The sequence below is a fragment of the Lissotriton vulgaris genome (assembly GCF_964263255.1).
Source record: "Lissotriton vulgaris chromosome 7 unlocalized genomic scaffold, aLisVul1.2 SUPER_7_unloc_1, whole genome shotgun sequence".
Classification (NCBI taxonomy): domain Eukaryota; kingdom Metazoa; phylum Chordata; class Amphibia; order Caudata; family Salamandridae; genus Lissotriton; species Lissotriton vulgaris.
The window spans coordinates 1,112,969-1,131,459 of record NW_028240614.1 but is presented as its reverse complement, the minus strand read 5'-3'; the positions used below and the strand labels follow the sequence as shown (position 1 = coordinate 1,131,459).

General features: G+C 47.4%; 1 protein-coding gene across 1 annotated transcript in view; it reads right to left on the bottom strand.

The window, feature by feature from the left end:
• LOC147672973 (sulfotransferase 6B1-like) overlaps positions 1-18,164 on the bottom strand; it is a 230,202-nt gene extending 212,038 nt beyond the window's left edge. Inside the window, exon 1 of the mRNA XM_086947849.1 lies at positions 17,544-18,164. Coding sequence (XP_086803975.1) covers positions 17,544-17,736 — 193 coding nt within the window. The 5' untranslated portion in view covers positions 17,737-18,164. The remainder of the gene's footprint in view (positions 1-17,543) is intronic.
• Between the last annotated feature and the right edge of the window lie 327 nt (positions 18,165-18,491).

Below are 18,491 nucleotides of genomic sequence, written 5' to 3'. Positions count from 1 at the left end.
GCGAAACAGATAATTATGACAGAAGTTTGTTGAAGCAGTGTAGATATAAATGCCCATTTTTTAAGGTTGCGGGTGCTAGACAGCACATACACTGGCTGTTGAGAGCCATATTGTGGGCTTACCAAGCACATACAGTGGTTTGGAGCTTACATAATGCTCTGCATTGGCAGGCTTTCCTGTCGCTCTCATTTTCTGCTTCTTATTTGTGCCCAAGGTTGTCAGTCCTGTGTTTGACCCTCCCATGGGAGCATAGCCTCTTTAAAAATCTATTTTGATTAGCTGTCTTCTATGCTTCTACTGCTTGCTTTTCAGGCACAACTTGTTTTCTTTATGTTTATGGTTATTCACTCCAGGAGAGTGCGTGTGGTTTTAAGCTGTCTCCCACATGTACTTTCTCACCCAGCAGTCCATATTGCTCTCTGTCACCAGTGTGCTTCTTCCTTCCTCCTTCCATGTTGTGATCGCTCTTGTGGCCTACTTTTCCCTGCTTTGTTTTCTCTCCCAGTGTGCCTCGCCCCCTTTGGGGTTGCTTTATTACCCATTACTTCTCTTCCCCTCCATGGCCCTTTGTGTTACCCCCCCCCCCCACACACACCTACCTGTTATCTCGCCTGTGTGCTGCTCACCCACCTGCTCCACATTGCTCTCTCGGCCGTTGCTTGTCATTCCTACCACAGCCCTCTGTGTCACTTCCCTCATATATTTCCTCCAACTCTCTTGCCGGTGTACTTCTCACCAACCCACTCCATGTTGCTTAGTGAGTAGTGAGTGCAGAGTAGTGAGTAGTGAGTGTAGAGTAGTGAGTAGTGAGTAGAGTAGTGAGTGGAGAGTAGTGAGTGGAGAGTAGAGTAGTGAGTGCAGAGTAGTGAGTAGTGAGTGCAGAGTAGTGAGTAGAGTAGTGAGTAGAGTAGTGAGTAGAGTAGTGAGTAGTGAGTAGTGAGTGCAGAGTAGTGAGTAGTGAGTAGAGTAGTGAGTAGTGAGTAGTGAGTGCAGAGTAGTGAGTGCAGAGTAGTGAGTGCAGAGTAGTGAGTATTGTAGTGAGTAGTGAGTAGAGTAGTGAGTAGAGTAGTGAGTAGAGTAGAGTAGTGAGTAGGACATCACAGGCAGCAGCTGTGCAAGCTTCTTACACTCACAAGGAGACCACAGGCAGCAGAGGTGCAAGCTTCTCACACTCACAAGAAGGACATCACAGGCAGTAACGGTGCAATATTCTCACACTCACAAGGAGATCACTGGCAGTACACACCACATGAACACACTCCATAACACATAGCTACAATACATTGGCATTTACAATGCCATTAGCTCAAACTCAAATAAATCCGAGCCCGATTGCATTTCTAGTGCTTGTTTCTAATCCAATTCTCCCCGTGGTTCTCTCAGTTCACCTCCTCCTTTGTTCATTTTACTATTATCTGTCTTTCTGCAAAGTTTCCCACTGCCCATGTGGCTAGGTCCGCATTGTATGAATGCTAGAAGTAAATAACTAACTAACTAATACATATGGAACGTAAGTGCATGTGCAAGATAAGAATATGTCCTCGTGTAATGCGACTGGTGGTCATGAAAAGCGCTCCAATACTTTTGGGTCGAGGGGATGCTGTATAAAACTGCAAAAAAAAGTGCAGCAATCTGGATTTAGCAATTCCACACAAGCCTGTGTAATTCCATTGCATCCCCATTTTTAATGGGGCCTTATCGTTTGACATTCTAGTGGTAAATACAAACCGAAGCCACTGTAGCAGTTGTCAAGTATTATCTGGAAAGGGGCATTGTGTGGCCAGTAGGGTTTTCATGTGTCCTTTTAACCGCATTGGTGTCGGCAGATTGCACACATTTCTATATTATTCCTGTTCATCATCACCAGTCTTTCTTAACCAACTTTTTACATGTTTGAAGTAATGAACTTACACCCATTCAACTAAACATCGATTTACCATGAATCTCCATACTATCAAATTGCATTTGTAAGAGCATAACACGAGAATGTGCTGTACGTCAGAAAAAACATTTGAAAGGTAATTTACATTTTAGGACCTTGTCAAATAAGCTCTGTCTCCATACCCTTGCATGCAGATCACGGCCCACTGTCAAACGGATAGAATTTGGGAGCCGTGCTGACACCATGCGCACTCCCCTCTGACCACCCTCCTCCATGTATAGCCATCTGCACTTCTATGTTCCCCTCCATGGCTTATCCTTCTGGGTGTGTAGCAGTTCCAAGTTGTGTCCTCCTGTGCGCATCTTTTGCATTTACTACCTATTCCTGACTATACTCTTACCCAAGGTTTCCTTGGCATCTCTGATGCTGATTCTTTCTCTCTCACTCATTCTGCCAGTGCAGCTGTGGTATCTGCTTTTCAATTCCAGTGCGATACAAATTGCCATTCCTTGGTCCACCATGCACCATCTTTTTACTCCTTCCTGTCTGCTAGATCATGCTTCTTGTTGCACCCTTCACCATCGTGAACCTGTTCCGATGCAGCTTGGCCGATGCACCATCTTTCTGACCTGAAACTCTGATGATGGCACTTTCTAGGGCTGACTAATCAAATGACCACTCTTGTGGCGCTGTTTATGATGTCTGGGCATACTCAACATTGCCTGCTACATGTTAACTTGCTGCTGTGGGCAAACGTTTGGGTGCCATTCCCTGTGGCTTGATCCGTATCTGCTGTGTCAAGTACTCCTCTCCCCTATACACTGAATCACCTTCATTCTACCAGCTGCTCATTGTCGCCACAGGCAGATGGAACACGAAACACACTGCCTTGCGGTGATATTTCACCTTTGACTAACACTTCCCACCTCCTAGTGGTGCCTTTAGTTGCAACCTGCTCCCTGCACTTTAAACCTCCCATGGCAGGTTGAGGAGAATGTGGAAGTCCTAACATAAGGAGAACTGCAATGGAGGCTGTGCCGAACAAGCAAGAGGGTCTCCGGTGCGCACAACTAAAGTATTATTTTACATGGCAATGGTTCAGGATTAGTAGTCAACTCAACCAAGACATATTAGATACTCCATTGAGCTAGCTGAAACATTTTGCTGGATTCCTTGTGGATTGTGGGACTGCTGTTTTTTATGGAGAAAACTCTTCCCTGAGGCACTTTACTTAAGCGCCACGGCCTTTACACGAGGTCACATTAATTTTTGTGGCACAGGGAAAAATAGTGATTTGCCCAGAATCACAGGATGTTAAGCTGATGCCTAGTCTGGAACCTAGTTCCCCTGTTGCAAAGTTGGTGGCTCTGTCCATAACCCCACATCCTCTCCACCTGTCTGTCATATGGGTTCCCTTCCTCATAGTCTGCAAGGTCATCTGTGTGTGTGTGTGTGTGGGGTTGTGTGGGTATGTGTGAGGTTGTGTGTGTATGTAGGTGTGTGTGTGGGGGGGTTGTGTGGGGGGGGGTGTGTGTGGGGGGGGTTGTGTATGTGGGGGGTTGTGTGTGTGGGGGGTGGGGTTGTGTGTGTTGGGGTTGTGTGTGTGTGTGGGGTTGTGTTTGTGTGGGGTTGTGTGTGTGTGGGGTTGTGTGTGCGTATGTGTGGGGTTGTGTGTGTATGTGTGTATGGGTGTGTATGTGTGTCTGGTGTGTGTGGGGTTGTGGGTGTGTGTGGGGGTGGTTGTGTGTGGTGTGTGTGTGTGTGTGGGGTGTGTGTGTGTGTGGGGTTGTGGGGCCCAACGCCCCCTTAGGTGGTTTGGGCTTGCCCGTGAGAGAGCGCAATTTGAATAAAACGTGCGTATACGCCATATGTACAAGCCCATGGCGTAAAGTTAGCTAATGTAACTTGAGAAATGAGAAAATGTATCCGTACTTACTCAAGAGTGTTTTAATAGAGATAGAAAGCCCCTATAGAGTATGGGCTATAATAGAAATGTGTGGAAATGCTTAGAAATATTAGACGTGATTAATCAGAATCCATGTTATGTAGCTGCTAAAGGAGGAATGTCATGCTGCAAAGCATAGAAGGGAACAGGCCTCATGGAAGATTGAAAATGTACACTTATACATGTCATGGATTGCACTATGTTATTTAGTAATTCTGTTTATTCGTTAGATTTATATTCCATAGAAGTGTTTCTCATAATTAAAGAATAAGGTGTTAACATGTTATTTTAGTTCTCGAAAGGATTGAAGAGAATAGAACCTCTGCGAGAAGGGTTGTAGGCCTGAAGAGAGAAAAAGGTTTTTTCTAATTTGCACGTGCTGGTACATGTCGAGTTGTGTCGAGAAATAAGTTGCAACTTCTGTTAGAAGCCTATGAGAAATGGGATCCAAGTTGCGGATGTCTGTCTGCAGGTGCGAGGGGGGTTCCAATCAAAAGTTTGATGAATAGAGCTCTGTTCGAGCAGACTGGTACAGACATGGAGGAGGATTCAGGAATGTTTAGGGGGTATCAGCGAGCTGGAGAAGAAGCCTGAGAAGCAAGGTCAACGCTAAACACGAGGCCCAGAGGAAGATCATCATGGAAAAAGCCAGAACCGACACCACGTGAGGGGCGTCTCTTGAGGGGCGTTTCAACTGTAATTATGTTTTTGTATTAGGGACAGCACCCCTGGGGGGAGAGAGAGGAGATGCCTGGGGACCTTTCAGAGAGCGGATGGGTAGGCAGAGAGGGGTCATGACTGGAGATCATAGGTTTTCACCTAAGACTAAGAGTGGGTGAACTTCTTAGGAAGTCATTCACAGCTGACACCTTTGATAGGTTGGGATTTTGTTAAGTAGGGATACCATCCAGTACAGAGTAGGGACAGCCTAACCTGATTCCTTCCTTCCTTTGTAAATGACGGATAGATTACAATTTGTGTCTATCATTGCAACCCTGATGATTTTGGAATTGATCATAGTGATATTCTTTGGTCGCCTAAGAATCTTTAGAGAACATATGTTTGTATTAGTGCCTCTATATCTTTTGAATCTCGTTTTGAGATGCCTGTATTTGCAGTTATCCGTGACTCTATAATAAACCTTTGAAAATTAGAAGTAGTATGTGGTTTTTCAGAGTCGAGCCCATTATTAGTCAAACTAACCTGGTATTGGATGCACTTTCTTTCCTCAATGACAGGCAATAAAGATTCAGTCGACCTGAACGGGGTTTAGATCTGGAGTGGTAAACTAGAGATCAAAAATCCCGCCCTCCCAGTTGGTAGCTATAGAGAATGGTTGCCTTCTTGAGGAAGGTGATCTAGGCCAGGTTAGATTACCCCAAGGCCCCTAGAGATCGATGATCAGAAGAACCGCCCGCCGAAGAGGGTGCTGACGGCGTGAGAAAGAAAAGCAGCAGTATCGGTCGAGAGTGAGTATAAAGGGTCATGCGTGTTAGATTGCGGTGTTTTTGTGTTGTATCTATGTCGTAATGTCTTGCAGAGTTGAATGCCTGTAGAGTGACTGTGGAACAGGTTGTGAGCGCGCGCAACCGGTGCAAATCTTAAGTTCAGAAGAGAGCTTAAGTGGTTCGGGTGTATCGGACATCCAGAGTAATTGTCAACCAGTGTGAAGGGGGTCATGAGGTACCATTGATCGCCCGCAGGACCGTGATAGGGGGAACGTAAGAGTGAGTGTGTGAGTAACGGACGCTGGTCGGAAGTTACTGTGTGTAAGCAACCTATCGGAGAGACGATTGCCTGGAAAGGCATTTCGTCAGTTGTGGTGACAATTACAGATAAACTGTGGACGCACAGGCAAGAGAAATGATCGCTTGGTCGGAAGTAATCACCTTTCTGTGTATGAATGGGACGCATGCGTGACCGAGAGACGAGCTGAGAAAGGAGGGGAACTGCTGCAAAGGGGAGACGAGTGACGTCAGAAAGTGCCGCGCTGGGATTGGCCGGTAGAGGTGAGACCGCGCTGTGATAGGCCAGCTAGCAAAGCCGCGCTAGGATTGGCGGATTGTCACCAGGAAGTAAACAGAATAGCGAAGCAGGAAATTGTACATTTGATCATGAAGTGTTTTAAATGGTTAAGAGCGATGTTTAAGAGAGAGAGGCGGAAATCTTATGATGGGGAAGAGGCCCCGCCGGAGGGTACGCCGGCTAATTATATGGCGACGAATGTTGGGTTGCATACTATATTGTGGATTTCAAATTGGTGTAAGATTACGGAAGGGAATGAGGAACTGACGTTTCCAAAGTATGGGACGTTTAGATTAGAGATATTACATCAGTTAAAAGCAGTTATGACCTCAATGAGACCTCTGCCTAGACCGACCCAGTTTGAAGCCCTTAATGCATGGATTAGGGCGGCGCACGATAGGAACCAGAACAAGCGTCAAGAAAGGGTGAAACGATCGGTAAGAGCAGTGCAGGATGCCAAGTGGGATGCGGATGCTAAAAGATGGAGAGTGCATAACCTTGAAGTAAACAAACTGTACCCAGTGATAGAGGTGGCGGAAAACAGGAGCCCATTAGAGGAAGATGATGAGAGCGAGACAGAGGACAGCCTGATAAATAGGTTGCTAACAGATAGGCCACCCCCGTACAATAGAGAGACAGAAAATGCCGAGCCCAGCAGAGAAGGGGGGGCTGGCATAGGGGAGTATAGACCGCTCCCTAGCACGGATTGGGATCCCACTGCAAGTAAAGAATTGCCTCAACCTAGTCCGGTGCAGAAGGTAGTCGGAAGGTTTGTGGTACAAAAGGTGTCAGAAACGGAGTGTGCCACATCCTATGCACTACCAGACGCCCTGCAAGTACCTGTTACGATAGGTCCTATAGTATTGATTTATGACCCAGAGAGAGACAGAGGGGAGGAACAGGTACGATTGGACAGGGAGAGAGCAGAAATGGCGAGGAGGAACGATACAATCAATTCCCCAAGACAGCTGCCAGGACCAAGAGACTGGAGCACCCCAGTACATACAGCAGTAGATCCCACAAGAGATCAGGGGGGCCCGAGATGGCCGGTAGATCTGAGGGGATCAGAGCCGAAATCCTTCCAGGAGTTAAGAGAGTACCTGAAGGAATGGGATGCAGCAGTAGAGGCTCACAAGAGCCTGATAGCAGCGGAAGCTGAAAGGGAAAGCCAAGATAGCAGGATCCGGACTCACTGCGGGGCTGACGAAAGCAGTCCGGAGTGGGACGGGAAGGGTCAGGAAAGTAGAGGAGATACTCGTCATACCAGGAGAGGAGGTAGACCAGTATTGGAAAACAGGAGCCCTGAGTGTGGAGGGGTGTTCCGCCCCGTTCACAGCGAAGGGGAAAGGAGAACGCAGGAGTACAGGGACAGCTTTAAGTGCACCCACTATGCGTCTGGCAATAGTGGACAAAACGAGAGTTGTGAGAGGTCTCGCCATGACCCCTGTAATCAAGAGCTTGAACGGAATACCGGGGACATGGGGAGCCGAGAAGGAGCTTACCAGGTACTGAGTGACACTAGGCAACGAGGGAATAGCGACAGGGTGGAGAACAGCAGAGAATCCTATCATGGGGCTAGGGAAAACAGAGAGAATGGACAAAATGAAAATGGGGGAAACAGGACGGTGTTTCACCACCCTCCAAGGGAAGATGGCCGAGCATGGGACTTAGAAAGATGGGAATAAGAGAGGACTCCCCTGAACACCCCTGAGCCTAGGCGTAGGACTCGGAGCTGGGATGGGAGAGATACCAATGAACATCCTAAGAAAGACATACTGCGAGCCGAGATAAAAGCAAAGAGACTGGATGTCGCCAGTTTAAAATCAGATCTGGATGACATGGTCGATGGTATTTTGCCCTTGGAGAGAATGGACATGTACGAGCAGGATGAAGTACTGTTCATGGCAAAGGACATCACTCGGAAAGCGAGAGCAGCACATGAGAAATTAGCCGAACTGGCAGGGAAATACATGGTAGACTTGTCAAGGACCAAAGCATTACAGGGTAACCACAGGCTACATTATTCAGATCAGGACCTAGATGAGAGGAGAACAATAGGATTAAAAACACACATAAGGGAACTGATCACTGGAATAAGGACATGGAGAGCGCTGGATAAATGGGAAGAAAGATGGTCTAAGAAAGGGACCGTCAGGAGAAGCACACTTGGGATGTCCCCAGAGGGAGGGCTGCAGAAGATAGAGGCATACCCTTTGCGTGAGGTTGCAAACGGGAGCTATGTGCATGTGCCCTGGAGTAGGGGGGACTTAGCTGCCTTTACCAATTCCTTCCCTAAATTGAGGGAGAATCCAGTGGAATGGTACAAGCAGGTAGAGAGGTTCGTAAAAATCTCCAAAGTACTCTGGATTGACCTGAACACCCTGTTTGACATTGTGGTACCAGGAGACTTGTGGTCAGCATGTAAGGTTAGTGCTGAATGGCCCACATCAGAACCAGAAAGAGATGCATGGACTAATGGACCGTCCGAGACAGTAATGACAAAATATGAGAGAGTGATGACTTGGCTGAAGGATAAGGTGCCAATGCAGGACATAGATTGGGTCAAAATAGATCGAACTAGGCAGGAGCCCAAGGAGACAGTTCATGAATATTATGAGAGGCTGCTGAAGGCGTTTAAACAATATAGCGGGTTGGATGTAATGGATCCTAAAGACATAGGGCAGTTTGTGTCTAAATTTGTTTTGGGCTTAAGACCGGATATTTGTTTAATGATTCAGCAACACTTGATTTGTTGGCAAAATAAACCTTTGGACGAAATTCTGAGATATGCTAGATACTGCAGTGATGAGATAGATTCAAAAGCAAAAAAGCTAAAAGAAAAACTGATGGTGGTACAGATGCAGTCAGCTGGTAAGGGTGGACAACAGCAACAGGGAACAGGGACCGTGGGCAGGAGACAGATTAACCAGAACAAAGGTAATGAGGAGAACTCCAACTCAAGACCTAGGGTAGATATTGCGACATTGAAAAAGACGACCCGGTGCCATCAATGTAACGAGGTGGGACATTGGAAACGCGAGTGTCCCTACAACGTTGAAATTGGAGAACTAGAGATAGATGAGGAAGAGGTTCAAAACACTCCGGGAAAAGGGGCAACAGCATACCAAGGAAAGGTGGTCAAAGGGGGGACCCCAGCTCCACGAGCCCAGTTCCCTCAACCACCCCGAATAGGGACAGGGGGAAAGACCTATAGACAGATGCCTCTTTTCGTAGGAGGAGAAGAGTGTTACTACGTTGATCCCCTAACGGGACAGAGAGTGGAGAGAGAAGACTGTACCCTCGGGGCAGTCTTGGAGGTGGACCAAAGGGGACCATACGTGGAGGCCGAAGTGGCAGGGTGTCCCACGACCTTCTTTGTAGACACAGGGGCCACTCGATCCACGTTGAGATCAGCCGTAGTTCCAGGCCTGCCCATGTCAGGAGAAACGATTCAAGTGGTGGGGGTCGCAAACAAGAGAATAACAAGCCCATTGACCGAACCAGTGCTAGTGAAAATAGGGAAATACAGCGATGAGCATCAGTTTGTGGTTTGTGATTCTAGCCCTGTATGTCTATTGGGAAGGGATTTATTGTGCAAGTTAAATTGTACAATATACTGCACACCGCAGGGAGTGGAGGTACTGACTAATGATGATGACGCTGACTTTAAGGTCGCAAACTCAAGAACGTGCGTGGAGCTGTATCCCACTTTGACAGTGGATGAGCTCCCTTGGGATCTAAGGGAGACCGTGACACCAGAAGTGTGGGATTTCACTGGGGAAGAGATTGGACTAGTCAAGGGAGTGGACCCAGTGAAAATCATAGTAAAACCGAATGCTGAGTTTCCAAGAACACCCCAATATAAATTGACCCCAGAAACGATTGCAGGTATAAAACCCGTGATCGAGTCCATGATTAAGCAGGGAATACTGAAAGAAATCGTGGGTAGTCCATGTAACTCTCCGATTATGGGTTTGCAGAAACCAAGTGGGAAATTCAGAATAGTGCAGGACCTTCGAAAAATCAATAACATAGTTGTCTCATGTTGTCCAGTGGTACCGAATCCATCAGTGATATTGTTTCAGATACCGTTCCAAGCCGAATGGTTCACAGTGATAGACCTTTGCCAGGCTTTCTTTTCGATCCCTTTGGACGAGGATAGCCACTTTCTTTTCGCTTTTAAGCTGGAAGGTCGCGTATTAACATGGTGTCGTATCCCACAGGGGTATACAGAGAGCCCATCGATTTTTAACCAGCTTTTGAAGAAAAATCTTGAAAGTCTGGTGCTGCCCCAGAATTCGGTTCTGGTCCAGTACATAGACGACCTACTTGTTGCGTCAGTAACTGAAGAAGCTTGCAAGGAGGACTCCATTGCTTTGCTAAATCACCTAGCTGCAAACGGGCACAAGGTGTCTCCGAGCAAATTGCAGTACTGCCTGACGGAAGTACAGTATTTGGGGCACAGAATTGAAAAAGGAAAACGGAAGGTGTCACCAGACAGAATAGAGGCGATCATGAAAATGAACGCACCTAAAACACAGAGAGAGGTCAGGATGTTCCTAGGGATGGTGGGTTATTGCCGACAGTGGATAGCGAACTTTTCACTGAAAGCAAAACCCTTGCAAAAACTGACGCACAAGGAGGTGAGTGATCCGGTGCTATGGGACAAAGATTGTTTGATGGCGTTCCTGCAGCTGAGAGAGGACCTGTGTCGTGCTCCTGCTCTGGGAATGCCAGATTACGACAAAACATTCTTGCTTTACTGTTGTGAAAGAGAGGGTTGTGCTTTGTCAGTCCTGGTCCAAATCCATGGGAATGCCCGTAGACCAGTCGCCTATTTTTCGGCTACCTTAGACCCAGTAGCCGTAGCGTTGCCCGGATGTCTCAAATCCGTTGCTGCAATGGGTGTCAGCATTGAAAGGTGCGAAAATATAGTCATGGGACACCAGTTAGAGGTGTATGTGCCACACTCTGTTGAACTGTTGATGACCAGGACCAAAACTCAGCATCTGACCAATAGCAGGCTCACGCGCTATGAGCAAGTCATTCTTGCTGCAGAGAACGTGACCCTCAAGAGATGCTCTGTTTTGAACCCTGCTACATTGATGCCACTCCCAAGTGACATTGAGGATGATGAATGTACAGATCACGATTGCCTTGATGTGACTGAACTATGCACCAAACCGAGACCCGACATCGTGGATGAGCCACTGACTGACCCTGATGAAGTTTTCTTTGTCGATGGCTCATGTGTAAGAGACGATGTTGGTCAGTTGAGAGCAGCTTATGCTGTTTGTACAATTACCGGAGTTGTGGAAGCCGCATGCCTGGAAGGAGTACACTCCGCTCAGGTAGCTGAAATTGTTGCATTGACGCGTGCCTGCCTGGCAAGCAACCAAATTCGAGTCACCATATACACCGATAGCCAATATGGTTTCGGGGTTGTTCATGATTACGGGCAATTGTGGTCTCAAAGGGGTTACATGACCTCTTCAGGTTCACCCATTCGAAATGGGGAGTTTGTACGCTTATTGTTGGAAGCCTTGTAATGTCCGGCAGCTATTGCCGTTGTGAAATGTACCGCACACACCAGAAACACAGACTTTGTGTCACAGGGCAATAGATACGCTGATGAAGTTGCACGCTATTGTGCAGAACAAGGCTACTCCTTCACGGAGGTGGAAGTGGGTGGAATAAATGTAAGGACTGAGTTAGCTATGATATTGGAAACCGTAGATACTTGGGACGAGTTAAAATGTATACAAGAAAATGCACCCGATTATGAGAAAAGAACATGGGAAACTGCCGGATGTGTGATGGGCGAAACTAACTTTTGGGTTTCAGCAGATGGAAGGGCAGTGTTGCCAAATGAGTTGGTGAGCCCAATGGCAAGAAGAATACATGGTCCAGTACACCTAGGGAGAGACGCTATGTTGAGGGTATTCAGACAAATGTGGTACAACCCCAAATTTAGAGTAGCCGCAGAAGCAGTGTGCCAGCGTTGTGTGACCTGTCAGCAGCTGAACATAGGGAAAAGAACACCAGTTGCATTGAGTCACATAGGGAGGTCTGGGGGTCCGTTCAATCGGATGCAACTGGACTTCATTGAAATGCCAAGATGCAACCGCCTTCGATATATCCTGGTGGTTGTTTGCATATTTTCCAGATGGGTCGAGGCATACCCTACACGCAGGTGTGACACCCTCACAGTAGCCAAGTTATTGCTTAGGGAACTCATCCCGCGCTTCGGGGTACCGGCCTCTTTGGAATCAGATAGGGGAACACATTTTAACAGCGAACTTGTGAAGATGATATGTGCAGCCCTGAACATAGACCAGAAATTGCATTGTAGCTATCGACCAGAAGCGTCGGGAATTGTGGAGCAGATAAACGGCACCATAAAGTCCCGAATTGCCAAAATGTGTTCATCCACGTCTCTGAGTTGGCCTGATGCCCTGCCACTAGTTCTTATGAGCATCCGTAGTACCCCAGAAAGAAGAACGGGACTATCACCACACGAGGTGTTAATGGGGAGGGCAATGAGATTGCCATCAGTACCAACTGCAGCATTGTTGAATATCACAGATGATATGATCCTGGACTATTGTAAGGGTCTGTCTGATGCCATTCATTCTGTGTCCCTTCAGGTGCAGGCTGCCGAGGTCCCGTCGTGCCAGGACTTGTGTCATGACCTGTGCCCTGGAGACTGGGTACTGGTCAAAAAGCACGTCAGAAGAAGCTGCCTAGATGTCCGGTGGCGTGGGCCCTACCAGATCATCCTAACATCGAATACTGCTGTGAAAGTGGGAGGCCTGCTCAACTGGATCCACGCGCCTCATACGCGGAGGGTTCCAGCACCTCTGGAAGAAACAGCTCCTCTCTCGGATGTAAGTCCAGCTGTGGACAGAGAAGCCATAGAGGGGGCCAGCCAAGCTGTAGAGGTGCCAGAAGAAGCTGGGAGCGTGTCTGACCAGGCCGAGGACGGTCAGTACAATAGTGAAACCGACGACGCTACAGAAGGAGGAAGTAGCTGGGAGTATGAATCAGACGCTGGCCAAACTGAAAGTGAACACGAGCAAAGCAGCAGGTCAAGGAGCAGGAGGGCAAGGCATGGCGAGGCCAGCTGGCCGCAAAGAAGAAGGTCAAGCCTGAGGTCAACTCCAGAGAGACACCTTGCTCCAATATCCGAAGACTCAGACCTGGACGAAGGCGCTCTGGGCTCTGAAGCGGCAGAGCCAAGAAGGTCGAGGAGAGTACGTGTGCCTAGCAGAAGATACGCCACTCCTGAGTGGACATACCTGGCGACAGATGTCTTGGGAACGAGTTACAGGGAGAATAAGGGCGGTGATAGTGACCAGCACTGAACCCATCATCACAGTAGAAGTGCAGCTGTTGGTGCCTGGAGTCGAAACAGAAGGGTCACTAACGTTCAAAATCCCCAACCCTCCCTACCTAAGCAAGTTAAAGCACATGTTCTTCACTGAATTACAATTCCCCGACTTCGGAACAACGATAACCAGTCATGAAGAGCACATTCTTCGTTTGGAAATATTGAACTACGCTATCCAAGCCGCGGGTTCAAGCCTCATTGTAGATGCTTAAAGACTTTGTAAATAAACAAGAGTAAGAAGATAACCTAGCGCCTAGTGGATGCAGAGAAGACTTAGGGGTTTCCTTTAAGTTGACGGAGAAGGGCTAGGGTTGTCTGTGTTAAGGTTCAAAAAGACTTTGCAAAAAAAGAGGATTGCCAGCTTCCGATTGTGTGGTTCTAAAGACTGAAGGATTAAGAGAGACTGTAAAGGAACTCAAAGAGAAAGAATTTTGTGTTGAAAAGGAGAAAGGAATCATACTGTCTGAAGAACAGGGAGGCCGGTAATCCGAACCGCAGAGCCAAATGTATAATAGGCACACTAATAGTGGGAGTGATATTTCTTATAGCTTTAGTAGTTACTGTATCATATGTGATGGGACACGAGAGTGAGGCAAGGGTACCAGACGAAAAATCTGTAGTGACACCAAAACCCACTGCTGCTGGTAAGAAAGGGGAAACAGTACAGGAGAAAGCGCTATTAGCAGCAGAAACCCGTAGGTTACATATGGATGAGTCCCAGGGCGACTATAGGTCAAATGCTTATGCCAAACTGTTGTATGAATATGTTGATGCCATGGAGGTCAAGGACTGTTATGTGTGTATGCAACTGCCTGTGTCTGTAGATGAAGGCATTAGATACCACCACCTCCCACTGACTTATGGCATTACATGTAGTTTATTGCTTAGCATATTTTACGGACGAGATAGTTTTGAATACTACTTATCTAATTATGATTCAGTGTTACCAGAAGTCCCAAATTACAAGCAAATGAATAAATGGGACAACTATAAGAGTGAAGACAGATTGGCAAAGTTCTTCATTCCTTGGGATACTTTAGATACTTCACATGCCCGCAGAAATAACCTGACTTGCAAAGTGTCAGAAGTCGAGAAGAAGTTTATAGGGCAAGTGGATGATCGTTACAGAAGGTAAAAGATTCTGAAAAAATCAGGACAGTGGAAGACAGATTGGACCGAGGAGGAGAAAGCACACAAAAGGAAGGGTAGTAGTGGTCCAATAGCTTTGGATAGAACACAGAATGGGAAGTTATGCCTTCACAGAAGCCAAACGTACTACGAAAACGTATTCGTAGGGGAGGTCAGTTGTGAACATGCGTTTAGATTAGAATATTACACAAAGGACTTCTTGAAAGGAATGCAAGTGATTCCAAATGTATATTTTGTATGTGGAAGAAATGCCTACGTGAGACTACCTGATAACTGGTATGGATCATGTTATTTGGCAATTGTCTTCCCCAAAATATACCATGCCCAAGACTTAGAGATCATAGAGGGCAAGGTCTCAACAAGGGGAAGAAGAGACCTAGGGGATGCGGAACTAGTTGGAGATGTATTTGGCGCTGCATTTCCTATTTTAGGACTGATCCTCAATGATGTCAAAATTAGGAGACTGGCAACAGTCGTAGACAGATTGTCTGCCAATACTGCTAGATCCTTAATGCTGGTGGAAGGAGAGATGCAGTCGATAAGGGCCATGGTGCTTCAGAACCGTCTTGCGTTAGACGTCCTGCTAGCCAAGGAAGGCGGAGTCTGTAAGGCTTTGAAGGTCCAGGAATGCTGTACTTACATTCCAGACAATTCAAAACCCCTTGAGAAAGTCATTATGAACATAACTAACATTCACAAAGAGATCGAAGACCTAACTAAAGTAAATGTTTGGGAAAAAGTGGGTCATGGAATGGGTGAAGTTGGAGGTTGGTTCGTCAGCATAGGGAAGAGCTTTGTCTGGTATATACTGAAGCCTATCATCATAATAGTGATCTGTGTGATCATATTGTGGGGATTGGTGAGGTCGTACCAATGGTACAGATCAAATAGGTTGGAGAGATCCAGGAGAGAACAGGAACGGAGATTAGCTGCAATGCAGGACAATCAGTACAGGAGTCTGAGGGCTTTAGAAATGCTGAAACGAGGGAGCCTTGCAACAAGTTCTGTATGAAACATTCAAATTGATGTACTAGTGATGACCCCTAGAGGTCATCAATGGGGGGAACTGAGAGAGCGCAATTTGAATAAAACGTACATATACGCCATATGTACAAGCCCATGGCGTAAAGTTAGCTAATGTAACTTGAGAAATGAGAAAATGTATCCGTACTTACTCAAGAGTGTTTTAATAGAGATAGAAAGCCCCTATAGAGTATGGGCTATAATAGAAATGTGTGGAAATGCTTAGAAATATTAGACGTGATTAATCAGAATCCATGTTATGTAGCTGCTAAAGGAGGAATGTCATGCTGCAAAGCATAGAAGGGAACAGGCCTCATGGAAGATTGAAAATGTACACTTATACATGTCATGGATTGCACTATGTTATTTAGTAATTCTGTTTATTCGTTAGATTTATATTCCATAGAAGTGTTTCTCATAATTAAAGAATAAGGTGTTAACATGTTATTTTAGTTCTCTAAAGGATTGAAGAGAATAGAACCTCTGCGAGAAGGGTTGTAGGCCTGAAGAGAGAAAAAGGTTTTTTCTAATTTGCACGTGCTGGTACATGTCGAGTTGTGTCGAGAAATAAGTTGCAACTTCTGTTAGAAGCCTATGAGAAATGGGATCCAAGTTGCGGATGTCTGTCTGCAGGTGCGAGGGGGGTTCCAATCAAAAGTTTGATGAATAGAGCTCTGTTCGAGCAGACTGGTACAGACATGGAGGAGGATTCAGGAATGTTTAGGGGGTATCAGCGAGCTGGAGAAGAAGCCTGAGATGCAAGGTCAACGCTAAACACGAGGCCCAGAGGAAGATCATCATGGAAAAAGCCAGAACCGACACCACGTGAGGGGCGTCTCTTGAGGGGCGTTTCAACTGTAATTATGTTTTTGTATTAGGGACAGCACCCCTGGGGGGAGAGAGAGGAGATGCCTGGGGACCTTTCAGAGAGCGGATGGGTAGGCAGAGAGGGGTCATGACTGGAGATCATAGGTTTTCACCTAAGACTAATAGTGGGTGAACTTCTTAGGAAGTCATTCACAGCTGAAACCTTTGATAGGTAGGGACTTTGTTAAGTAGGGATACCATCCAGTACAGAGTAGGGACAGCCTAACCTGATTCCTTCCTTCCTTTGTAAATGACGGATAGATTACAATTTGTGTCTATCATTGCAACCCTGATGATTTTGGAATTGATCATAGTGATATTCATTGGTCGCCTAAGAATCTTTAGAGAACATATGTTTGTATTAGTGCCTCTATATCTTTTGAATCTCGTTTTGAGATGCCTGTATTTGCAGTTATCCGTGACTCTATAATAAACCTTTGAAAATTAGAAGTAGTATGTGGTTTTTCAGAGTCGAGCCCATTATTAGTCAAACTAACCTGGTATTGGATGCACTTTCTTTCCTCAATGACAGGCAATAAAGATTCAGTCGACCTGAACGGGGTTTAGATCTGGAGTGGTAAACTAGAGATCAAAAATCCCGCCCTCCCACCCGCGTTACCGTGTCCCTGAACATTTTTTCACAAAAAGGTGCGTCACCAACATGAAAAGTTTGGAAAGCTGTAAGGTAAGGTGAGGTGACAGATGTGAACGATGCGCGCGCCTTGTGATCTTTGGCATCAGGGGCTGAGCTGCCAAAGTTCCAGGGCCAGGCGTGATGTGTTGCTCCAGTCCAGCGTTCCCCGTTGAATTATGGGACTTGAAGTCCTGTTTTATAATGTAATGAACAAGACTGCAAGTCCCAGAATTCAAAGAAAAAGCTGGACTGAAGCAGCAGATCACGCATGGACCTAGGAGCCTTGACAGGGCGGCAGCGCCGGGATCTCACAGTTCAAAGGTACAAGTGAGCAGAGTTGAGACAAGTCTCACTGTATGAGGAGCAGGGGTCACGGGGTCACGGCCAGACTCAACCACTCAATCTCATATATATGGCTTTTTAGACACGTATCGCCTGGATGCCACTGGGACCCTCAAACCAGTGTTGGCTTTTGAAGCCACAGAACGCTGCATTCTGGGACGTGTAGTTTTCACTGCAACATTAATGCAGTCGCTCAAAAATCCCAGCCTTGGAAGTGTTGTTGGCTGCACCGCCAGGCTTTTGATGCAGACAAAAAAGAAATGCATAAAAGAGTGCATTTACTCACCGCATTTAGGGTAAGCAACCATGAGCAGGTCGTCTGCCCTGAGCTGGAAAGCCTCTAGCGCCTGGAAGGTCTCCGGGCTGCACATGGAGCTGGGGTACAGCACCCCCTTATGGGTGATCAGCAGCTCTTCCGGGGTCTTGTCCTTCGCGGAGGCCGAAAGCATTTCGTTTATTTCTTCGAATCTCTTTGCCATCTCGGTGCAGACTGTGCGAGGCGCTGTGCCGAGAAAGGGTGTGCCAAGGAGGGCTGTGAGGCGCTGTCCCGAGGAGGGCTGCGAGGCGCTGTGCCAAGGAGGGCTGTGAGGCGCTGTCCCGAGGCGGGCTTCGAGGCGCTGTACCAAGGAGGGGAGGGCTTCGTTGCGCTGTGGCAAGGAGGGCTTCGAGACGCTGTCAGAGGATGGCTGCGAGGCGCTGTGCCGAGGAGGAGAGGGCTGCGAGGCGCTGTGCCGAGGAGGGAAGGGCTGCGAGACGCTGTGCCAAGGAGGGCTTGGAGGCGCTGTCCGAGGGGGACTGTGAGTGCCGAGAGGGTGAGGCTGGGCCAGGAGTGCTTTGTCGAACTCTGACCCCTGCCACAAACTAAGCTCCTCCTGCCCTTCACGCAACGGTTACATCTTTTATGTGAGAGGAGCCCAGGGGGCGTAAGGGGGAGGGTGTCACTGTTAACCCAGGGGAGGGAGGGAAGGTTGGAAGAAACTGTGAGAGGCCGGGTGGAGAGCGCCTTGAGTCACAGCTCCAGGCCCAGACTGGCCATAGCGGGCACCGGGCAGTTTCCAGGTGCGCTGCACCAGTGGGGGCTGATGGGGGCCGTTTTTGGTACAGGGCCTGTACCAAAATCGGCCAAAAACCGGCCCCGGCAAAGAGCTCGGCGGCACCGCCAACCCCGCCCCCAGTGAGGAGAAGGGGCCGGCCGAGGCCGAGCACTGTGCCAGGGCCGTTGTGGTTCCCAGTC